General features: G+C 33.4%; 1 protein-coding gene across 2 annotated transcripts in view; it reads right to left on the reverse strand.

Annotated features, from left to right (window-relative positions):
• Positions 1 to 6,141: 6,141 nt before the first annotated feature.
• The window catches only part of LOC130441509 (glutamate receptor ionotropic, kainate 2), a 111,442-nt gene continuing 91,382 nt past the window's right edge, over positions 6,142 to 26,201 (reverse strand). The window contains exons 11-17 of one of the 2 annotated variants that reach the window (XM_056775225.1): positions 24,571 to 24,821; positions 24,122 to 24,301; positions 18,522 to 18,659; positions 15,669 to 15,867; positions 11,611 to 11,842; positions 7,834 to 7,949; positions 6,142 to 7,253 (exon numbers count right to left, since the gene is read on the reverse strand). In XM_056775225.1, the coding sequence (XP_056631203.1) occupies positions 7,071 to 7,253; positions 7,834 to 7,949; positions 11,611 to 11,842; positions 15,669 to 15,867; positions 18,522 to 18,659; positions 24,122 to 24,301; positions 24,571 to 24,821 (1,299 nt within the window). In that variant the 3' untranslated portion in view covers positions 6,142 to 7,070. Of the gene's footprint in view, positions 7,254 to 7,833; positions 7,950 to 11,610; positions 11,843 to 15,668; positions 15,868 to 18,521; positions 18,660 to 18,709; positions 18,848 to 24,121; positions 24,302 to 24,570; positions 24,822 to 26,201 lie in introns of both variants that reach the window. The other variant, XM_056775227.1, reaches the window with a different exon arrangement.

A 26,201-nucleotide genomic window follows, 5' to 3' on the forward strand; every position in this document is an offset into this window, starting at 1 on the left:
ACTTTGAGATTTTTTGAATGATTCGGAAAAATGACATTTGTAATTATTAAAAAATCGGCGTTTCTAAAACTAATTTTTAATAAGTTCACGGAGCAATTCAATTCCATAATTTAAATTTAGCGTCCGAATCAAAAGTCATTACTATTGGCTATAACAGAGATCTAGATATGAAAAATAAAATTTTGAGAGAAATTTAACACAACAAAATGATACGAGAAAACATTTTGTATACGTACACCGCAATATCCGATTTTCAATGCAAAATGATGTTAATACTTCAAATAAGATATTTACTGTAGCTATTTCATGTAATTATTTCGAAACCGAAAACTTGATACTGATCGGTAATTTTATAATTGAGGCCATATAGAGTGAAATTTCTTTTAAATCCTTGTTGTACTAAGGAGTTCTAGGTGAAAGTTATAGCTGAAACGCTCAGGTCGAGCGTCGAGTGAAAACGTGGCTCATGGAAAATTTAATTCAACATCGATTTTATAGTTGTATTTTTGACAAAAGTCATTGTATTGCTACTGTAACGTCAGTTCCAGGGGTATACAAAGTGACTTTTTTTGAACTACCGATGAAAGCCCGCTCTGACTACCATCAATATATTATGGGCGAAGTGGCTGCGACTCAGTCGATAATAATATGATGTAGAGCGATTACTCGTGACAACTAGAGGGCGCCGGTGGTAAAGAAAAGCGTTACAATCGATGTGGAACGTTTCCTATCTATCTATATGTATACAACTACAAGAATTAGCAACACCATAATAAATAAAAAAATACTTACTTCCTATTTTATCCATATTAAGAATGCGCAAACAATATTAAAAGGAATCTTAGATAGTACCTACTTAAGTCTATGTATCATTGTGTACAAAAATTCAATATTATTAACAATTACCCTATAGATTTTTTATTCTATGCCATTAGAGTTATGTAGACCAAGTGTAACATCATAAATTATAACTAAAGAACGTTATCCAATCCAATTTTGATCATTTTTATAGTACGAGAGATTAATTTTAACATACGTAGACTATTAAGCCGGGTTGTCACTTCGCGAAACGAGTCTCGTCTTCGTACTCATCCCGAAACTTGTTTCGCTAGTATGTTTCGAAGTGAGCCAACGCCAATCGGTTTTCGATTGCGCCTTCCATATCGTTCACAGTCCAACGCCAATCGGTTTTCGATCGCGCCTTCCATATTGTTCACAGTCCAACGCCAGTCGGTTTTCGATCGCGCCTTCCATATTGTTCACAGTCCAACGCCAGTCGGTTTTCAATCGCGCTTTCCGTATTGTTCACAGTCCAACGCCAATCGGTTTTTGATCGCGCCTTCCGTATTGTTCACAGTCCAACGCCAATCGGTTTTTGATCGCGCCTTCCATATTGTTCACAGTCCAACGCCAGTCGGTTTTCGATCGCGCTTTCCGTATTGTTCACAGTCCAACGCCAGTCGGTTTTCGATCGCGCCTTCCATATCGTTCACAGTCCAACGCCAGTCGGTTTTCGATCGCGCCTTTCGTATTGTTCACAGTGTGTACGTGGACTGTGTTTCGCGCGAAAAATGGATCAGGCTGCACAACTGACGGCTTATGCTATTTTCGCCTGGAATCCGAAACGTTTCGTCCATTCGACCGAAGACATTTTCGCGAAACAGTTTCGCGTAGTGACAACCCGACTTTAAGACTAATATGCAAGGGTGTACAAATGGAAAGGTACGAAACGACGCTGTATTCTCTTCTTCGCGTTCCGTGACCTTTATCGATCGTTGACTTCCATGTAGTCATATTTGACTATCACCGCTTCGGTTTTATATTAACCAAACCATTGACGTTGATTTTTTAACTATGCAGATCAAGATACATTTTGTTGTTTAGTTTTAATCATACATTTAGTCTTCTTTATATTAAGCTTTAATTCGTAATAATGGTATGATATAACAAGACGGTCTATGAGGTTTTCTAGTTCGGGGTGGCTACTAAAATAATATAAACAACGTTGCGTATATTGTTGACAAGTTTTCCATTAACCAAGACACCTTCAACAACCTCATGTTTTATTCTATCGAACGTTTTCCAAAAATGGAAAGCTTATATATAAATGTCGTGGTTTGAATCATCTGTCGGAATAATTGAAGTTTCCTCTAATGTGTCTCTCAGTTCGTCGTCCGAGCTGAACCGCTTCCCTTTACAATGTTTTTTAGAAGTCCAAACAGATGGAAGTCACAGGGTGATATTCCGGAGTTGTTGCGACTTTTTGTACTTTTTCATTTGACCACCCTTCAAAATTCGATTAATAAATTAAATTAAATTGTCCCTTACGCCTCCGTAACTAAAAAGACAACGAAAAAATCCTCACAGCAAAAATATTATCCCGCCAAAAAGATGTTGCACAAGGCCTTAGGTGGAAATTTTTATGATTGTGACAATACGACTGATTTTATTTCTGATATTGTCAGTAAATTCGTTATTAAAACATTTATATTGAGTCAGTACAAATGCTAAGAGGCCTCTATATACCTATTACTATATATACAATTTATTTATAAAAATGTTTATATTCATGTTAATTTTTATTTTGTTTACACAGAGTTAAATGAATCGACCACATAATTGTCTTCAAAGCCCCTTGTGTTGTGTATTTAAGAAAACAAAACATATGTACAAGGGCCGTTATTTTATCAACCTCCGATTGCTCCGTGCAGACGCCAAGCACGCTATTGTTGACATTCAGGTGTCAGTCGGCGTTGTGCTACAGGCACGTAAACATGTCCACAATTATCGATGCTCGCCAAGAGTGAATTGCGAAGTGTGATTCGTTTTCTACAGGCTGAAGGCCGTAGAGCTGTAGAAATGCATCCAAGAGGGGCCAAGGACTCAAATCTCTCGTTTCAGATGACCTGGTTCAACGAGTTGACAAAATGATTAAAGAAAACCGCAGATTCATCATTACTGCTTTGTCTACGGAATTTTCAGAACTTTCAAGGTCTGCTCATTGTCGGAAACTTTCTTTGAAGAGGATATTGAAAAGGTTGTTCACAGAAATGACGAATTTCTCAATCTCTTTCAATCGGAGGTTGAAAAAAGAAAAGGCTTTCGTATCTATAGTCCGGAAGCTCTAGTTACATTTTTGAAGTGATGCTTCAGATTACTACGTCATGAATTATCAATTGGCACAATCATTTAATATATGGTTGTTTACAGAAATACTTGGGTACATTCAGTACTCAGTATATGAGAAGTAGGCAAAATTAGCTCCAGGAAAGTGTTTGATTCAATTATTTTTTGTTGGCTAAGTTGAAGGAAATCATTTATCTCAAAGTTATAATTTATAAGATTTGAAAACAATATTTTGCATGTGTGTTAATTATATACGAGAGGTAGTTTTGGACGAAGCAGCATAAATTTTTCTATACAACCCCTTACATCCCTTGGTAAAAATTATTATTATCGTGTCAGAATTGAAAAAATAAACAAATTCGCACATTCATTGGAATTGCTACTGACATAAGAAACACTAGATCATGTGTTCCATATGATGATCTTCTCCACACTTGATGTCTTCTTTGGTATCATAGCTTTGGATTTATCGGCTCCCGATCTCAATCTATTTCGAGACTTTCATCATTCTCATCGTGTCCTGGTGATATAATCTGTCACAGTCAATGGGACCGCAATAATGACTTAATGAATCAAATATTTTTTTGGGGCCAATTTATATGTGAATTAACGATGTATGTGCATACCCAGATACTGATTATGAACTTCTGATGCTATTCATGACGTAGTAAATCATCTTTAAGGATCGAAGATTAAATTCATATAATTTGTAGATGATTTGAATTCATAGGTTGCAATGAATGAATTATATAGATTTCATATGTAACTCTGCAAATTTTAAAAAGTTATATCATCAAGTTTCTCTATGAATGAGTTTCAGCCATTCGGTATGGGCTTATGGTATGAATTTTTTCAATATCTAAACATATTCACCTTTATTTACACAATTGATTAATAATTTTTGGTAATTTTATTCTTATTAGAGTATATCTACCGATTTGAGCCTATACTTTTCAGGTGAGATGAAACATTGTTATTTAGACAGAATTTGAGATATAATTCAACACAGATATATTGAGCAATAGAGCACGAAATTCACTAATCAAATTTTTTTGAGGTTAATAAGAATTGGGAAGATATTTAGGTTTCCCTAACGTCAATATCTTGTTAAATGTGATCCGGTAAATTTTAAGAAATCTACTCGTTATTATTTTTTGAAATCATGTTAATTTCAAACAGAAAAACTGCTTGCTCTTCTTCTATGTGGAGCAGAAGTCAAAAAAGAGCAAGAATCATTGCACCTGGACAGAAAAACAAACGATAACATAAATATAGGGCAAACTGTCCCACAGTTAATCAAGGCGCAAAGTGAATCATTTGATATTTGTTCTTCTTCTTTAGTCTTTACCATTAAGTTTGTTCTGAGATGGTGTTGGGAGCAGAATAACTTTCATCCAGTTATTTTTTGAAATAATTAAATGGATTTGTATCATTTAAGACGATCGTAATCGTTTTGATTGATACAACTCCATTGAATTGTTTCGAGAAATAACTAGACGCAATATTTGAATTTAAAGTTTGAAATTTGCCGCCAAAAGCATAAAGGAAACTGTCATTTCCATGTACGTTTAGTACTGCTAATTAACCAAGAGATGGCGCTGAAACGGAAACTCGAGTTGACTATTTAAAGGATGCGGTTGATCTGTGGCTGTTACCATTTAAATTGTCCTGAGATGTTGTGAGTAGCAGAACAACTTTCGTCCAGTTATTTTTTGAAATAAATAAATGGATTTGTATCATTCAAGACGATCGAAATCGTTTTGATTGATACAACTCCATTGAATTGTTTCGAGAAATAACTAGACGCAATATTTGAATTTAAAGTTTGAAATTTGCCGCCAAAAGCATAAAGGAAACTGTCATTTCCATGTACGTTTAGTACTGCTAATTAACCAAGAGATGGCGCTGAAACGGAAACTCGAGTTGACTATCTAAAGGATGCGGTTGATCTCTGGCTGTTACCATTTAAATTGTCCTGAGATGTTGTGAGTAGCAGAACAACTTTCGTCTAGTTATGTCTCGAAACAATTCAATGTATTCGTAGCTGTATCATTCAAGACGATCACGATCATTTTGAATGATACGACTCCACTGAATTGTTTCGAGAAATAACTAGACGCAATATTTGAATTTAAAGTTTGAAATTTGCCGCCAAAAGCATAAAGGAAACTGTCATTTCCATGTACGTTTAGTACTGCTAATTAACCAAGAGATGGCGCTGAAACGGAAACTCGAGTTCACTATCTAAAGGATGCGGTTGATCTATGGCTGTTACCATTCAAATTGTCCTGAGATGTTGTGGGTAGCAGAACAACTTTCGTCCAGTTATTTTTTGAAATAAATAATTGGATTTGTATCATTCAAGTCGATCGTTATAGTTTTGATTGATACAACTCCTTTGAATTGTTTCGAGAAATAACTAGACGCAATATTTGATTTCAAAATTTGAAATATGCCGCCAAAAGCAGAAAGGAAACTGTCGTTTCCATGTACGTTTAGTACCGCTAATTAACCAAGAGATGGCACTGAAACGGAAACTCGAGTTGACTATCTAAAGGATGCGGTTGATCTGTGGCTGTTACCATTCAAATTGTCCTGAGATGTTGTGGGTAGCAGAACAACTTTCGTCCAGTTATTTTTTGAAATAAATAAATGGATTTGTATCATTCAAGTCGATCGTTATAGTTTTGATTGATACAACTCCTTTGAATTGTTTTGAGAAATAACTAGACGCAATATTTGATTTCAAAATTTGAAATATGCCGCCAAAAGCAGAAAGGAAACTGTCATTTCCATGTACGTTTGTACTGCTAATTAACCAAGAGATGGCGCTGAAACGGAAATTCGACTTGACTATCTAAAGGATGCGGTTAATCTGTGGCTGTTACCATTCAAATTGTCCTGAGATGTTGTGGGTAGCAGAACAACTTTCGTCTAGTTATGTCTCGAAACAATTCAATGTATTCGTAGCTGTATCATTCAAGACGATCACGATCATTTTGAATGATACGACTCCATTGAATTGTTTCGAGAAATAACTAGACGCAATATTTGAATTTAAAGTTTGAAATTTGCCGCCAAAAGCAGAAAGGAAACTGTCGTTTCTATGTACGTTCAGTAATGCTAATTAACCAAGAGATGGCGCTGAAACGGAAACTCGAGTTGACTATCTAAAGGTTGTGGTTGTTGTGTGTGTATTGTGGCTGTTACTATTCAGATTGTTCTGAGATGTTGTGGGGAGCGGTACTTTGTTTCCGCGCTTTCCAAGTAAATTATTCGACACATTTTACTGTAATTTTTCTAGTGGATATTTAATTTTGGGAGCTTCTATGTGGTAGGTAGTTAGATGATTACTAATTGATTACGTGGTTCGATGTGCGTACACGTACGAAATGACCAGGAACAAAATTTCTGCAACTTTCACTGAGGTCACCTAAGCGTTGTACTTATTTAAAGGTCGGTTTACGGTGCAAAATCGAACTCGTTCAGGGTATCTACAGTGTAGTATACAGTCAACCACCTGACTTTTAAATTAGGTGTTAAGTTAATCTCAATAAACCAAACCATTTTCAGAAGTTTTTATTTCAAAAATGTGGCAGATATGCAAATAATAAAGATTAATTGTTGACTGTAGGACAGTTTTTCCTACTCACAAGAGAGGTAGCAGAGAGAATCCAAGAAGAACAACAACCATATATGTAACATAAATAGATCTGGGAGTGGTTTTTGACGTTGAATTTAAAGAAGAAATAAAGAACTGCTTAGAAGAAAAACAAATCAATTTTTAATACCCAACCAGAGATGTGACACATTTACATAATTCTATATAAAAAATAGCTCAATATATTTGTCATAATTTTTAAATTAATAATAATATCTGAAACTCAATAGCCATATATTCATAAACAAAAAAAACAATAACAATTTTTTCTCATCTTTTATAGCTACGTGTCGTGTAGAATGCTGCTCACCCGTTCCTCGACTGCTACTTTCCGGGATTTCCATACAAATTCGCACACGGCGATGACACAAGCTACTCCCATTCCACCCATCAGTACAACAAAAACTCCACCCACGTTCGCTAGTCCCAGTTCGTTAGCTGTACTACTAGTTTTCGTTGTTTCGTCCTGGAAGTTAAAGGGAAATATAAATTCCAGCGATATCAATAAATTTATAATTACACACGCATTCGATTTTCATATTCTCAACTCCTTTTGCCATTTTAATGGTGCTTACACGTCAACAAAATAGAGAAATTATTTTTTAGACGACGCCATCTGAAAATTGTTCGTTCTGTATTCATTTACATAGCGAAAGTTGCGTTTTGAGTGTTCCATGTAGTGAAAGTGACAGTTCCGTACTGCTGGACGCCTACTCCAGAGTAGGCAACTTTAATTTCATTAAATATGACTTCAATGTTGACAGTTGACAGTTTCACTTCGATGATTTTGTATGATAAAATAAATTACATTTTTTATGTTTTACTGCAGAATATTTGATATAGTAGGTAGATGCAGCAAGAAAAGGGGACCTTTGGGTCACAGTGTATACGAGACCCCAAATCTATACACATACAAAAAGGTAGATGAACGACCTTTGAGTACGGTATCACTCAGTCCCATATTCCATTTGTGTTGTGTGTGTTTGTAGTAAAGGATTGATGATCAATGTATTTAGAAAGTATCATACTAGTAAATTGATACTTACTCGGCATCTACCACCTCCTCTTTTTTCCTTCCACCATCTTGTTTTTAATATGTGTAGTTTTCCCTCTTCTTGTAGTTTGAGGATGGCGCCACTGATGGGAGTTCTGAACGGCGAATCTATGAAAAACATTTTTTTATTAAATTTTGAAAAACGAACAAGTGAAAATAGAGGTTTAAGTCATATACTGATGATCTAAAAGATATGAAGAGAGGAAGTTAAAAATGGGACTATCATTTTGACATTTCAATATAATTTTGGCGTTTTTAAAAATGTAGAGTATTCCAGGACTTAATGCCAAAAATTTGTGAGTGAGTAGATGACTTGAAAATAATGCTGTGACATAAAAAAAATTTCATACCATCTCTCGTTTCTGAATTATAGGCATTTAAAGTAGCGAAATCGGAATTTATATATGAGTACATTTTATAAATTTTTCAACAAAAAGTTTGTTTAACTCGGTAAAATTTATGGTTTAGGTCAAGAAAACCGTTCGCTGTAAAGAAACATTGATCATGGATTGTAATTATTTATTGAAAATACCTACAGGGTATTACCATCTGCCATATTGAAACTTAAATACGACGTGAAAATTATTGATGACAGGTTTTGAAAATTTGACATCACACTAACATCAACAAATTAAGTCGATTGCAATTTTCAATTGAATATCACATAGTAGCTTATTAGACAATAGCCTACTAGATGAAAAATAGTTATTAGTTTCTTTCAAGTTTTTCCTTATGCCAGTAAAATGAAATGTTTGAATGTGTTTTAATACCTCCTGTAATTATTTTCAATAAATAAATACAATTTATGATAATTTTTTTCAGAATGTCTCTTTATGGCGAACGGTTTCCTTGGCCATGTACCGGGTGTCCCAATAAGAATGGCTCTCGATCATATCTCGGGAACCGTTTATAGTACAGCTTCGGGAAAAAAAATTTATAACAAAAGTGACCTCGAGAAAAACCTGGAATTTATTTACAGAGTTGTAGGTCTACCGCTAGAAGGCGTAATTAAATATTAAAAATTATAAAATGAATAATTTACAAATTTTGCCTTATTAAGATGCATTTAAACTATGATTATCGTATTTTTGGAGAAATTCAGCGTATATTTGATTCCACAAGTTTTAGTCTATCTTTTCAAATAAGAGATGGGGGCAAGCGGGAACTTTATTATGAAAAAACGCCTCTAAGTCCAGTTCTACTTAACCTATGTATGCAAACTTTGTCTTTTTGAAGAGAGTACAGGTTGTCCCTGTAAAAGTTACGGATTATTAATTATTAGGAATGAGTCGCCCCTGGCTTTCATATAGAAGTGTAAAATCATTTATTCCGTCAAACACAAATTCATAATGTTCGAATGTATAACTTAGAAGATATACATAAATATAAGTTGTGATTTCGAAAATTTGAATGCCTATAACTCGGAAACCCTCCATAATTATGCAATTGACAACTAGATATGTGAATTATCCGCCACATGAATGTAAAAACAGAATTTGTTTTAAACATATAGTGGTAAATATAGTTCATAATTTAAGGTGGTACTATTTGAGGCAGAGTTTATTATATTTTCTTAAACGTAGGTAATAATAATTATATTTCATCTTCATCTTTCACATGTTCATTGTATATAATAAACAGCAACCCAATATTACCGATCTTGCCAAAGGAGATAAAACTCTAGAGGAATAGGGAACGAAAGCAAAACACAGAAAGAAGATGTGTAATGAATTGTTTCCACCATATAATGATAGTTTGAAATCTGAAGTATCGTGATGCTATTTGAGCAGAGTTGATGTTTTCCTAAAAGCAGTCAATATTAATTATAGGCGGTACCTCATATGTCCATTGTATATTAAAAAAACAAACTTGCCAAACAAGATAAAGCTCCAGATGAATAGAGAAAGAAGGCAGAAGACAGACAGAAGATAGTGTAATGAATTGGTAGTATAAACCAGAAATAAATAAAAAGATATACGAATTAAAAGATCACCTACTACATAAATATCAGAAAATAATTTGTTTTGAATTTCAACGTCTAAAGTTTCTAGTTATCTGATTTTTTCAATTATCTGTTGGATTCGTTTGGGTTGGTTATCTTCGTGGAAACTTTCCAAATAAAATTAATGAAATAATCATGGCTGCCTTATTTTGACCAATTCTTCGTTAATTATAAATAACAAAATTAACGACTAAAAACAATATACAGGGTGTCCCACGACGAGTTATAACTATCTGTATATGGCAAAATACTTTCTACGCTTGGGTTTTTGGATAAGGTCTTTTTAACTAAAATATTTTGTAGATGTAACTGTAACTTTGTTATTTTAAATGGAATACCCCGTATATTAATACATTTTTGAAATTTACGTGAAATTTTAGTATATTTTTATCTAAAAACTTTTTTCAAAAAATTAATACTTTTGGAGTAATTATTTTTTTTGTAAAAAATTTGACCGTTGCAGACCCTTATAAATTATTTTTTTACGAGGATACCCTTAAAGATATGAAAATGGTTTCTATTCGGTTGCTTTTAACAAGGTCACACGTATTTGAATCTATATTGAAAAATTTTTCATTTTATACAGGATACGTATAAAAACTGTTCAAAGTTTAACTTTTGAATATCAAATTTTTCCTTTTTTTTCAGTAGAACCACCCGATTTTTTCTAATTCAAAGTATTGAGGGGTAAAAAATAGGGCAACCTAAACCTTACCGTTATCCAGATATTAAATGTTTTCTGTAAATTTTTAGAGATGCAGGTGTGGTCTAAATTTTATTTTGATCCGTTGATACAAGCACTAAGAAATAAAAAAGTATTTTTTTATCTTGTCAAGGTCTGTAAAAAAAAACAAATCAAATTGTATTTACTTATCCTATTCCAACTTTTAGTCGTTTCCGAGATATTTGAGTTTTTAAATTATTATTGTATTTTTTAACAAGTTCTAATTTTTTATGTATACTTTGAAATAAATGACAATTATTTAACTATCATTAGTCAATTGTTGATACTTTCGTTAAAATGGCTCGTTTTCAATTTAATAACGAAGATTATGTAAATTTCCTTTTAATAAATGTTGAATGTGACAAAGTTGTTACAAGAATCCTCAACAATTTGAAGCAATACTCAATCAAATTAAACCAGTTATTGATCTGCATTTTTATCTCTAAAAATTTACAGAAAACATTTAATATCTGGATAACGATAAGATTTAGGTATACGGAAATATACTTGAATTTGTCTTATTTTTTACCTCTGAATGCATTAAAATAGAAAAAACCGGGTCCTTCTATTTAAAAAAATTAGGAAATTTGATATTTATGAAGTTAAACTTTGAACACTTTTTATACACACCCTGTATAAAATGAAAAATTTTTCAAAATAGATTCAAATACGCCTGACCTTGCTTGAAGCAACCGAACAGAAACCATTTTCATATCTTTAAGGGTATTTTCATAAAAAAATAATTTATAAAAAAAAGTTTTTGGATAAATATAAAAAAATTTTATGTAGTTTTTAAAAATGTACGGTGGACTTCCGGTAGAACCGGCCATCTTTGAAAATCTTTTAGTTGAAAAGATCGTATCCGAAAACCCGAACGTAAAAATTTTCATGATTTTACTATAAGAATTTCGCCATATACAGATAGTTTTAACTCGTCGAGGGACAGCCTGTATAATAGATGATAACCAACTTGGAATAAACTGAGTGGGATAAATAGAAAAAGTGAAATAATATATTTAAAAATTAGAAAAAGAGAAACTCACTGGGTGGTGTAGCTATACCGTATCCCTTAGAATCGAGCAACCCACCGACTTGTGTCAATTCGCAATTTCTCTCGATGACGTATTCAATAGAAGTTGATTCCATAAGGAAAGCGTAACTACCTCTGCTCTTAATCACTTGTTCCACCCCTTCTTGATTGCTCGATGTAAATACGGGCGGACGTTGAGATTCCATAAACGCCCACATACGTTGATACGTTGAGAAATTGGAATCCTGAAAAGAATTCAAATTTGCTGTTATCTTATCAATCGACAAAAAGATAATGTTTTAAAGCAATCGAAAATACTTTTTTGTGAGTAATTTTATTAGCGAACCAATAAATTATAAAAAGTATCTGTTTGTTGATGATTTTTAAGATCAACACGTTTCTTTTAGTCGACGTTTTTTGCTGAACAATGCGATAAACGTTTTTTAAAAGAATCCATCCGCTTTCTTTAGAGTTTTCACTTTGCTGTCTAAAAGGAAAAGCTCCTGTTATACTCGTTGAGTACTTTTTGCTGTTTCTCTCGAAAGAAAAAGACGAAAACGTCTATACAATACCACTAGGAGTTACATTGTAATTTTCGTTTGTTTTCTTGCGTCTTTTGTAGTTTACTAAGATTATTTCCGTTTGAATTTTCGTCTTATCTTTCTCTCGGTTTTTCCACTAAGCGGAAGGAGAATAGTTGAATTATCGAGTCTTGAAAATATACACAGTGACTTCACAAAAAAAGTTTCCGTTCTTTGTTCTTGAGTTTATTAAATGAGTTTTCTATTGATTTTGCACCGAAAAGACAAGAAATTATCTTTTTATGCATTCACATGGTGCCGTTTCATGAAACTCGAATAATAAATAACAATCAGGTGCTTTGAATGAGAATGGTCCCAGAAGTACCTGGCCTGACTTAGAGATGGCGGTAGTTGCTTGAAAAAAACCACTGTATCAGAAAGTATACAAGCTATTCAGTATATGTTTCAAGTTTGAGGACGCCACGTTGTTTGACAACCATCAATAGTGAACGTTTTCAGTGAATTTGGAAACATGGAAAAAATTGGTCATTGTTATGTGTTACTATACTTTTATTTGAATGGCATTAGCCTGACCAATATTGAAGCTGAACTAGATTCTACTTTGGGCGAGACTGCTCCTTCGTTATAAACAGTAAAATATTGGAAAGCAGAGTTTAAGCGAGGCCATACGACTTGCGAAGACCAGCATTGCAGTAGTCTACCAAATGAAGTGACGACTCCAGAAATGTTGAAGAAAGTCCACAAAGCGTTACTGGATGATCGTCGACTGAAAATTATTGAGATAGCGGACATAATAGGCATTTCAAAAGGTGTAGTACATCGTATAATATTAAAAATTTGGAGATGAGAAAGCTGTGCGCAAGTTGGGTGCCGCGTTTGCTCACAATGGAACAACAATGGAGGAGTCTTGAAGATGTTTCCATCAAGTATTCGGCAAGATTTCACAGAAATAAAGCTGTATTTGGCTCAGAATAAAGAGTTGTTTCATCAAGACAACACACCAGCTCCAACATCCGTTATTGCAACGGCCAAAATTAATAAATTAAAATTTGAATTGCCACCTCATGCACTCTATTCGCCAGATTAAGTCCCCTCGGATGATTATCTGTTCCCAGACATGAAAAATGGCTCGTTGGTCCAAGTTTTTCCGTCAATATTGGCAGGTAATGGCTACTTGGAGGAGTTTCACGATTCTTATCATAAAAAGAGTATCGAACCTATTGAACATCGCTGGAAAAAGTGCTGGGACTGTCCTCGTACAAGCTTAGAAAAAACTGAAATTGTCGCGAAAGTGTGAATATGATGCTGTCGCATTTAGTTATGTGCTTATGAAGATGGTAAAAACATCAACATCGGCAGATCATGCCATCGTTGTGGTTCTTGTTGTTGGTAGGTTCGAAATATACAAGGTATAATATCGATTGGAGAATACTTCACTCGGAACACTGTAGAGAATTAAATAAAATAGGTTGTTACATTTACACCCATGTTTCATGAAGAAGAGTCTATCTATCAAATATGATCTAAGCAATTGATAGTAGGAAGCTTCTCTAGTTCCACTTCTAAGTCGTTGTGTCATACCTTATCAAAGGCTTGGGATATGTCTATGAAGTCTGTAGTTTCTACCGATTTTGTTAACTAATCTATGAACTTTTTTAATTGTTTCCAGTTCATTTTGAATACCAAATGGTTGCGATTATTTTCGTATCTGCTAATATTATGACACATCTAGAATAAATAATATTAATTTTTGGATGAAATTGAATCAAATTATTATTCTTACGTCACTGATCGACTGGGCAACTTGCAGTTCCTTCTTCAACAAAGTATAACAGTAGCCATTCCATTTTGACTGGATTTGATTAATTCAAATATCAATTTGATGCAGTGGGCATGTACAGGTGATATTTATTCTTCATTTGGTTCTATCAATTGCTTCCTGTTCTCAATTGTTTGCTATTTCTGTATTCCATTTTCTCTTGGTTCCGCCTCTTCTCTTTTTTTTGTCTTTAGAGTTCTGTCCGCCTTCATTATCACTATTAGTCCAAATCATCTCAAGTGTTGTTCGATTTTTGCACCACACTCACTATGTTTCATTAGTGTCGATTCTTATTTCATCTTCCTGTTATTTTTTGTAATGTTTGTACTCTACGTGTTATTTTCTGCCTCAATTTGTTGGTTAGAGCCCAATATAAATATCTTCATTAAGGTCTTACAATTGCCCATTGATACTTTGATCTTGTTAACGCTCTACTTTTACATATCTTGTATTTTTTCTGGTTTGTTTGATATTTTCATCTCTGTTTTTATTTCTGATTTTTGTATATTTATCTGCACTCGGTATTGCTTCATTTCATTACCTATTCAACTTCTGTATTATGTTTTGTAGAATACATTAGTCCGTTTGTTTATTTGTTTTCTTCAACTTTCTGAATGTAAATTTAGTTCGTTTAGATTTCTCAGTCTGTTGTATCCTATGTCTACATTAAATTCATAATCCGCATTTATATGAAGGCGAATAAAACATTAATTCATTTTAAAATGTATTCAATGTAGTTTTTCAAACTCTGATTATATTGAAGTTTTAGAAGTAATTTCTTCAATAAAATATTTTTTCGTACTATTTAAAAAGCTCTGCAGCGATCAGAACCAATGAAAAAAGTATGAAACTCCAAAAGTCTCAAAGTTAGGTTTAATAATCATATCTACCATCGTTTTTTATGACAAACGCTCTTAATGACTTTCAAACAAGATTATAACTGAAAGCTTCATTTTAAAGTCACGTTCCGGTTATTAAAGGACCGTATTTAAAGATTAAATCGAAGATTACAATTAAAAAGTTACGGAATATCATTTATTAAAACGGTTTCATTATTATTCACAATAATATTATATCTGAATAGATTGTGGGCTTAGATTTGTTATTATTTCAGCCCTTAAAGTACTGTTCTAGCTGAGTGTTTGTCAAATTTTCCTTTAATAATAACCAAAGATTATAAATATTACTTACGAGATACGAATTTAAAATGTCATATTAATACAAAAATGTGTGACGACCGCGCCATGTCACCTTGCATTTAAAATATTCAATACAGTAGACATTTCTCGGAACAAATTTTGGGTCATAACAACCAAAGGAACATGTTTACGTAAAAAAATTATATAACCTTATTTGTAGAACTTTTTATGAGCTTCATTATTTACGTGAAACTTTTTTCTCTAAAATCTATATTTTCGGAGATATTAAGTAAAAATCGTTATAACTTTGAAAAGGACAAGGCCGCAAACGAAGCTTTGTCGGTAATCATCCTTCCAGGGATTATCTTTTTTTTAGTAACTACACCCAGTTATTATAATTCATTTTTTAACTTATAGAAACTATCAATTGGTCACAATAATAAATATATAAATTGATATAGGTAGATAAAAACACGTATAGCGTGTTCACACTAAAAACTGAAAGTTTACGTGTTTGAATATTATCGAATTCCTCGTAATAACGTCCTGTATTTACAATTTGTGCACTTACCCGGAAGAAAGCCGCCGTCGAACCGCCTCTAAGGGCCCCGTATTTGATTTTCGTTTGTTTGGCTAAATCCTCGGCCGTCTCGATGGGCGAATCCATTCTCTCCACAGTGAGAAACGCTGCCAAGTTGGCCGTGTACGAAGATATCATAATTAAAGTGAAAAACCACCACATCCCAGCTACCATTCTAGTGGAAACTGCCCTGAAAAGAGAGAAAATAGTTCTGTACGAGGCGATAAGGCGATTTCCTCGAGTGAAGTGAGAGAAACCAATTTCATCTTATCTACTTTTTTGGGTTATTATTTGATAAGCTTCTTCAAAATAGGTAGAAAAATTATTCATTGCGAAAAATGCTGATAAAATTTCTTGGAAAGACTTTGGTTTATGATTTTGATAATGCATATTACCTTTGTCACGTTTTAAAATAATTAGTGGGGCCTTAATGCTTGATAATGTTAATGATATTTTATTTTTTAACTGGACTTCAAACAAAATAACAACAACAGGCACCAGTGAACATAAATACGGCAGAGCGATAATAAGATCTTTCACTCTTATCCCAATGTAATCAATTCAGCGGCTTCAGGTTTGAAGAGACTTACAACTCCGTCCTTATTGTTCAAAGTTGTTACAGGATCCAAAGCCATGGATCACATGTCTATTTATTTGTCGAAATTTCATACTAATCAATGAAAATAATTTTCTGAATCATGCCCTCTTTAGAGATGAATCGACATTTCACTTTGGTAGATGTAGAAATCATATTGTGCATGTCTGTGACTAAGAAAAGCTTCACGTGATGGTACAAATGCAAATTGATTTTTTTGTGTGCCAAAATTTGGCAGTGAAAGAACTTATTGTTTCTTTTTATTTTGTTAAAGTGGATCTTACCTCGGCTAGAAGAAGAAGAACTAGAAAACTACAGTTTTTCAGCAAGATGGTGCGTAGTCTCATTGGCATAACGGAGTACTCTAGATTGGGTGCAAGGGGTCTAATAATAAAGCATGTTTGTGATTTCTACGTACACTATTTGAAGCGCGTTTCTATAACCAAGTTATCGTCTTCAGAGATAGGTACACAATGATAGAAAAAGATAACATCTTTTTCCTATTAATTTATATTTCGTTTCATTTCAAATTTCAAAATTCAAATTTTTCTTGCTATAATAACGGGAAATTTAATATATTCATGACTAGTAGACTTCTTAAAATATATTCTGAAGTGATTTCGTAAGAGCTCTTTCGTATGCTTATGAAATCGCTGGCATAATCCGTTTCTTTCAATAATAAAAAAAAGTCGATGAATCATATTTGATTTAAAAATATATTTCCAGCCAGAAAATATCGTGGATCCGTATAGCTTTGGATTCTTTCGACTTTAAGAAATTGTATACATAAAACATTTAAAGGGGTGGCTCGAGTTAATGGATCACATAATATAAAAAAAATACAGAGCGCGACTAAATTAGAGATCGAATTAATCATTTCATCAACTTAATTCCGATGAAAATCTCTAATACCTCATTTGATTTGTTTTTTATTTATATATTCAGCAGTATAACACTTAACTGGACTAATGCTTGTACATGAAAAATCATTTATTTTATCCAGAAAATAATTTTACATTAAAACTGAAATTTATTAATATATTCCATCCTACATAAACCCCATGTCTCTGCGAATGTTTAGAGGAATATCACATAACAAATTAAGTCGCTTTCAATTTTTAATTGAGTATTACGTATTCCACAGTAGCCTACTTGATGAAAAGTAATTATTGATCTTTTCTAAGTTTTTTCTTATGCCAATAATATGATCTTCGATAATACAAATGTTTATTTATTTATATATTAGTTCTCCGAGAAATATTTGATTGTGTTTTAACACCTCCTGTAAGTATTTTCAAAAAATAATTAAAATTTATGATAATTTTCTTCAGAATGTCTCTTTATGGCGAACGGTTTCCTTGGCATGTGTAACGATCCAAAAATCTACATATCTCCTAAACAATAGATTTTATCGAGTTTGTTAAATTAATTTTTGCTATCCATAAATTGTAAATGTTGTCCCTGTAAAAGTTACCCTTGGCCACTGGCCTTCAGATAGTAGTGTAGAATTATTTACTTCGACCCTCACACTACAAGGACGTACGTAATCATTCATTAAAAATTCAAAATGTTTGAATGTATAAGCTAGAAAATATAATTTGATATTCAAGTTCCGATTTCGCAATTTTAAATACCTGTAACTCAGAAATGAGGGGTCGTATGAGGAAATTTTTTTGTCACAACATTATTTTAACGTCATCTACTTACTTTCGGTTTTTGTTGCCCGGAGATACACAGTATAATACTGTTTACGGGTAAACAGCCGCACACCATCTGACGGCACCGGTTATAAGTTTATTATTATATTATATTCATTTTCTAGTGGAAATTATAGTGTTTATTTCATTTCATTATTGTGACTAAAGTGAGTTTTGTATTCAAAATAGAACAAAAAAAACATTTTAGCGAGGGTTTAATGTTTGAAAAAGATTTAAACCTCAATATTAAAATCAAAACTATGTCACGATGTTGCGGATTTACTTTCGAAGAAACTACGAAGTAAAATGAAGGAAAGAATGTCACTACATTAAGACTAGTGACATTACTAAGTTGCCATATTATTAAAAAATCGATACTAAGATTTTTGTAAGTTTGTAAAATTATATTTTGGTCAATAATTTAGTAGCGCATAATTTTTTGAATTAGTTGATAAATACATGATTAATTGCACAACATCGACTAATCATTGCCAATTGTTTCACTTCTACGGCCACATTATTCCGTTTTTTTTTTTGAATTCTAAAACTTACTTTGGTGCAATGTCTGAGCCCTGTTGCATGAGAGTACCGACGGTAAACCACAACGAATTCAACAAAGTGAATTGGTTTTCTAGTACAACCGGTACACTGTCACATGGATGCGGGTTGTCCCATTCGTACGGACTGAACCTGCAACCATAGAACAGTTTCGTAAGAATAAATAGACAAAATATGCTTACTTGGGTAGAAAATCGCATCCTTGTTGCATCAGGGAACCGATGGCGAACCACATGCAGTTGAACAACGTAAACTGATTCTCCAAGTGATCTGGATTCGGATTACAAGGATGCGGGTTTTGCCATTCGTACGGGGTGAATCTATATAAAGTTTCATTAGAAGTACGATTTGATTTAAAAACATAAAAAGTATTATAAATTAGCGTAGCGACAAAATTTGTAGAACGGACAAAATCTCAACGAAGTCTGTAACTCATTTTGTCTTGCACGATTTTGGGAACCTTTGTCACCTCATGCTTTGGAAAGAGAACTGTTCTCAGTTACTCTGTTTTTTGTTTTATACACGGATGAACGAAAGAGATGGAAAGTAAACTGTTACAGAAAACACACAGTAGATTGTTTACGACAGTGTTTACGTTCCAATTATAACTTGATGATTTGGAAATAGACATTTCAAGATGCCATCTTCAGTTACTTCGTTTTTTATTATATACAAGAGGAGAATGAAACTATACAGAACATACTGTGTAATAAATGGTTTACAGGGGTGAGCTTTAACGAAAATCTTGATGTTGAGATAAATTACATCACTTAAAATGGTTCATTTTACCCATCTAACCAATCTGCCGTATCGATATTTTAAAAATGAGGGAGATATGGATATTGTAAGGGTAGATGACAAGTATATGGTGTTGCAGTTTTTACGGAATAGATGCAAAACAGCGCTACATGTAGTTAACAAACCTGAAAGCACGAACGAGTTATAGAACCATTAGAAGAAAACCGAAAGAGGCTGGATTAAAAACGAAATAAATCTATACCAATCTCATTGATTGACCAGAATCAACTTCGTCAGACTACCTACAAGTGTTTGGTGGTGGTCGATTCTTAGGAACACGTGTATCATCAACATAAAAAACCTAAAGAAGTAAACACGCCCACGGAAAATTGTTTGGAGGAACTAATAGCTTTACTAAAGGTGATATCAGACGGTTGACTTTTTAGTTCATTCGGATGAATGATCACTCAAGTGAATATTCTCTTTTTTTTTATTCCTCGCTCACAAAAAACACACACAAAATGAACTTTATTCGCTCATTTCCTCGAATATGTCGTCAAACGAACTCGAGTGAACGTTCTATTCGTGTTCATACGTTTCATTTTTCGTTAATTCGGAGTGCGAGTTTACTAATAAATGTATTTATCACTTTTGATTCATTTAATGCCTAGACGATTCATTCTTAATGAAAGATGCTGAATGAAAGACAGAAATGAATAAAAATTGAGCCGTCTGATATCGATATATGTTGCGTTGAATGCTCATGGATGTATTTAACATACCCTATAAGAGTATGTAGCGCTAGACGTTCTTTTGATCGAAAAACTTTTGCTCATGCACGATCATGTTTGCCTTCACGAGGACCATTGTGTAAAGAAATTTCACAATTGTCGTGAATGCAATGGATTGTCCAGCAAATTCTTTAAACCTAAACTCAATTGAAACTGTTTGGGTAGAAATGGGCAGATTTGGTAAGATCTGCCTCAACAAATTATAATGATATGCTGAATATGAGAAGACCGTTGACCGATATATGCAATAAATATTGTTTAACGAAAATAAATGCTTTTAATCGTAATTTTTCCGCCGGTGATACAGGTTTTCTGCGGTTCTTCTATAACTTGGTGAACTCGTTGTTGGGCTAAATGGTCGACGGCAGGGACTAATATAACCGCAGCTGTACCAGCCCTTACACACTCGAGCTATTTTGTTTTATTCTATTTAATCCTCTTTTAATTTCAAATTCAATTCCACGCGCAATATCGGACACGTACACTAGGCGAGCATCACTCCAAAAGAAACGATCCCTTAAGTTCAGAGCGGTAGAGGAACATTTTTCCTATATTTAAATTTTTTCTTAAGTCATATCTCACTAGGATGATCCCAGAGGTACCTGGCGCAACACAAAAATTTATTTATTTTCTCAACGTAAACTCCTTTCAGCTTAACACAGCGATGTTCAATAAGTTCGAGAGCCTTTTTATAATAAGAATCGTCAAGCTTCTCAAAATAGTCTTAGCTGTCGATATTACAACAGAAAATAATCCGAGGGGACTAAATCTGACGAATAGGGTTCATGAGGTAGCAATTCAAACTTTAATTCATTAATATTGTGAGCTGGTGCATTGTCTGGATAAAACAAAATTTTCTTCTTAGCCAAATGCGGTCGTTTTTTTCTTGATTTCTTCGCTAAAACTTTGAAATTAGTTCGCGTGATACTCGTCGTTGATAGTTTTTCATTTTTCAAGTTAGTTAATGAACATTATCCAACGCGCATTTCAAAAAACTGACGCCATGACATTGTCTGGAGATGTAACCGTCTTTGCATTCTTTTCTTTGCCAAAAACTCGATGGAAACATCTTCACGGCACCCATCTTGCGCACAGCTTTCTCATGACCATTTAAAGTAATTTTACCCAAAATTAAAATATCGTAATGAATCAAAGAAGAAAATTTTTGAACATTTGTAGACGATTTACTCAACAGGGGGTTCTCAATAAAACCTTACTTTCCATTCTTTTCGTTCACCCATGTATGTACCAAGAAACAATGTAACTGAGGACTGAATCTGAATAGATCTCTTTCCGATGAATGAGTTTAGGTTACGATTCCTAAATAAACTTGTTAAAATCGGAGAGATAAGGTTCAATTGACATTAGGTAAATTCTCCCAATTTTGGTAGTGTTTATACGAAAACTAGAAGTATATATATGGTAATTCGTAAGTAATTAACCAGATTGTAACAATAATAATCATTTTGTCAATACAAGAATGGAATTTTGATGATACAACAATTAATTTTCGATATAACAACTTGAAAATTGAGTATGAACTAGTTTCAGTAATGGTAACCAAATGATTCGGATGAAATCTACTACAAATTTTTTGTCTTTTCGAATATCTCGAAAACTGTTAATAAATCGAAATTATTTGTTGATTTATGTACGCAATGTAGACGTCTGCTATGATCGATAGAAGTTTTTGAGATTAAAAAAATAAGATATACGAGACATATTTTTTAAGTAAGTACCGTTTTGCGATTCCGCCGCCGCAACCCCAAGGTCGGCATTCCGCACATGCGCGCTGGTTACCTACATCTCTTGTCTACGCACTGACGCCATTACAGTCTGATTCTTCATTGTGTACGTTGTTTACTGAGTGTTTAAGATGCCTCCGATAATCGTGAGTTCCGCCGATTGTGATCTACGGGCTGTTATACGATTTCTTAGTGCTATAGGCGTAAAACCGATCAATATTCATCGTGAGATCTGTGAAGAAGAAGAAAGAAAACAATCCATGGAATAGCGACATTCATCATCACCCAAAAAAGTGAAGTTTAAGCAAACAATTTCTGTCCGGAAAATCATGTGCACAGTTTTTTGGGACAAATAATGAGTATTGCTAGTGGAGTTTCGGCCTCGTAATGAGATAATCAGTGCAGCGTATGACAATGCCCGTCCACATGTGGCTAATCGGACCAAAGATCTCATCAAATCTTTTCAATGAGAAACTCTAGATCATCCTCCCTACAGCCCTGATCTGGCGCCCAGCGACTATCATTTGTTCCTGTATTTGAAGAAACACCTGGACGGTCAGCGTCTTCAAGATTAAGGTACAGGCTTTCATGTGAAAATAAAATTATTGCGATATTTTTGCAAATCTTTTTTTAATTCCAAAACGGTACTTGATTAAAAAATATGCCTCTTATCAATCGCAGATCTGGTTAAATACTTACAAAATTTTATTGTTTTTAGCAATTTAAAAATTACCCGGAAACAAAGTTGACTGCGCGTTAATGGTCTGCTATTTTTATTTTCCGATAATGATAATGAAATATTTTCAAATTTCGAAAAGCAGACGTGATCAAATAGATTTACAGTTAAAAATCGATACCCGTCTTACCTGAGCGCTAGTCGCCGTCCACCTATTTGGGCTTAGTGAGCTCCCATCCCATATAAGGTATGTATAAAGGCCTCAATATACAAAAACTCAAATCCATAAATGTATTCGTTCATTCTATATTAGATTAGAGAATTAGATGTTAGCAATTAAGCGAAGTTGATCAATGTTAATCGACTAAGATAGTCTAAAGAGAGATTTCATCTCGTTTCTTGTAGCCTCGCCTAGGCTCCGCTCGACTTTTGATCTTTTGATCACTTTCGGTTTATGAGCGAAAGCCAAATGTCAAAGGACTCGAAGTGAGAGAAAGTTTGAACACTACTTGGCTGACTTCAGTTTGCTTAGTTCTATTTCTAGACGTTGCAATCATCCACCATTTTCTTTATCACCATTTTCGTTAGAATTATGTGTGATTCAAAACAAATTTTCAATTGCTCGTACTCCGAGAGACAGAGATCCACGCGAAGATGCCCGAGTCCATCAAACATGCATTTCCAACTTCATTTGTAGTCCTCCCAAATCAATTGCAGATTATAAAAACCCTTGTCGACGATTTTGTTTGATCTACCATAGGAGTAGATAACTCATTTTATAAATTTATTATTTCATACTCATCTTCTTCTTTGATAACATGTTCAACACAGTTTTTCCAAAGCTCTTGGCGGTCTGCTGGTAGATGTTTCTTCACGAGTTCTACAACCTTTTGACGAAGTTCTGGAGACTGACGCAAATAATCTTGTCGCCATGGAACGATCCTTGATGGTTATTGTCATCCGTATATTCAGTTTCTTGTGTTTTGAACCAAATTCTGACAAAACTTGACGCAATGTTTCTAAACTGATATAATTGTATTCTTTATTCTTACTACACTGTGCAATTTCATTGTGTTCATTCGACCATGGTCTAAACTCCATATTTCTATTTATTTAAAGAAATTTATGAATTAAATGAATTTCATCAATGTCTAGCGCAGGCTTTCTAGCAGGAATAAATTGTGTACCGACGGCTTCGGCCAACAGAAATACATTTATGTTTACGATTCGATGTTTTGAAAGGTAAACAGTGGAGATGATGAGTCCACGTGGACTGACGGTTTGTTAAATGTTTACCGAATTTTATACGGGGAGTAAACATTATTTTTCATTTCTTATTTTTGTATGAGTGTCTTCTGTAATTGATATTGGAAGAACTGAAACTTCGTAGTGGATATTTTAAGTTTTTGTAATGGATATGATAATTGGAAGTTAAAGTTAACACCCCTTCACCAGATGGCAAATATTTGACTAGAATAAATAACATTGACGCGAAAGTTCTTGTTGTTAATACTTGATATTGATTTGTTATGCAAATTGAATAAATCGTACAAATTTATATAATTTTTAATCGATTGCTGAACGGTTACTCTTGAAAATAATTTTTTTGGAAAATACTCATATAAGGAAGAATATGTTATTTACCTTGCTAAAATAAACAGTAAGACAGACACTCCGAGATACGCTGTCGCCATATAAATCCAAACATCGAGCGATAGCGGCGATAAAAAAGAAAATAAATTGGGAGATTGCTTGATCGGTTTCCTGTAGAGAATGCTAATACCCAGGTTCATGAAAGGCATTGTGAAATCCACTGCTTGCTCTCTGCTCGCATATTTGAAGCATGAAAGGAATATTGTATTTTTTATTAAGAAATGGTTTACAATATGGTTAATTTATGTGGTTTTGCAGTTATTATTTAACATTATTTAAGAATACATATTAGACAACAATTTATCTGCGTCAAAGTGAAGCAAAAAAATTACCCGATTGGTTTTCTATATAAAGACTACATTTCAATTTAACTAATTTGTAATTAACCCTCGTAAATTACTCTGAAATTAAATTTTCATTAATGTTTTACCATCGCTCACCTGTCGTAAGTAATCGTGAGATCGGCTATAGCCAAATCCGCTTTCTGATCTAACAATTCTCTGATGAGACCGTCCCATTCTTTGGTTTCCCTATTCAGAGATCCGTATCTACCGTCTGGCACTAGTCGAATTGTGTAATTGAATCCTAAAACTCGAGATATCTCGTGGATTAAGTCGACTGCGTATCCTTCGAATTGTGCATTGCCTGACAGTTTTTCACTCGTTTCTTTCAGCATAACGTAAGGAGCACTCTGAAATTAAGCGGGGCGTTTAAATTGACATAATTTTTTCTCTTTTCTCTTGAATTTTCTTGATAAATCATCGAAGATTCAAAACAACAAAAATTAATGTCAACTAATAATCACTAATTTCAATGTATGGAAAAGTTGTCCGTGGGAAAACATCCAATCAAAATGTATTAGAATGAGGTAGTTGTGTTTAGTTCAATATCCAATCTCCTAATTTTGGTAATTCTGGTCACTACATTATATAAATAATAAGATAAGAGTGAACAGTGAATAAGGATAATAGTCGAAAAATTTAATTCAAAAGTCAAAGGCCAAAAAAATGAGTTTTTCGTGATTATCAACAAAACGGTTAGTTTTATCATAAAAATACTTCAGACAAAAATAGATCATAAAATTATTTACAAAAAACTTATCGATACTTTTTTTCTTACGAGCCACCGTTTCTGAGATATAATGATTGAAAATGAAAAAGTTGTGAAAGGATATACTGTCGCATTTAATGGCTACAATGATTGTACGAGAAATACCAAATAACATCGTCGAACTTTAGCAACATCTTCGTCAATTGATAATTTATTTGATGAACTGACAGTTCCAACTAGTCAACAGAAATTTCTTCCAAATACTCGCAACAAGTCGCGGTTCATTTCAATGTTGTAAGAAAAGTTTTCTGCCGAAAATATATTGGTGAAACCATTAAATACGAAAACTTTTATAACTTTTTGAATCATTATATTTCAGAAACAGTGGCTTGTAGGAAAAAAAGTATTGATATATTTTTTGTAGATAATTTTATGATCTACAATTTTTGTCTGAAGTATTTTTATGGTAAAACTTACCGTTTTGCTGAAAATTGCGAAAAACTTAACCTTTGACCTTGAATAAAATTTTTTCCGTACACGGAAATGATAAGGAACATTCAAATTATATGTTCAATTGTATTTTAAACAATTCTACTGATTTTCAGCTCGATAGGAATTTATGAAACACACAATTGAATTTATCGAAGTAGAACTACCAATCGTTCCAATGTACTAAGGATGAAATATCTTTATACATCGATGGTTGTTTTAAATGGTATTAAAATCAATTATAAGTTTCTCAATTCTCAATAGAGATTGTATAAAATAAATTTACTTGACGTCACACTGTATAAAATCAACAATAACATGTTGGTATGTACAAAAAATTTGGTGTTCAAGATGTTTAAACTTTTATTTGATTATTTAATCTATCCTATCTGTAAAAATAAATATGAATTATCACATAACTTATCAATAGATTTCAGAAGTACTAATGCAGAGCTTCCTTACTGATTTTGATTTCACCAAAAGGGCTCTTCTCTTGGCTTTTTGACGACGCAGTACATATATTTACATTGTA

The sequence above is a fragment of the Diorhabda sublineata genome, chromosome 3 (assembly GCF_026230105.1).
Source record: "Diorhabda sublineata isolate icDioSubl1.1 chromosome 3, icDioSubl1.1, whole genome shotgun sequence".
NCBI classification, from domain to species: Eukaryota; Metazoa; Arthropoda; class Insecta; order Coleoptera; family Chrysomelidae; genus Diorhabda; species Diorhabda sublineata.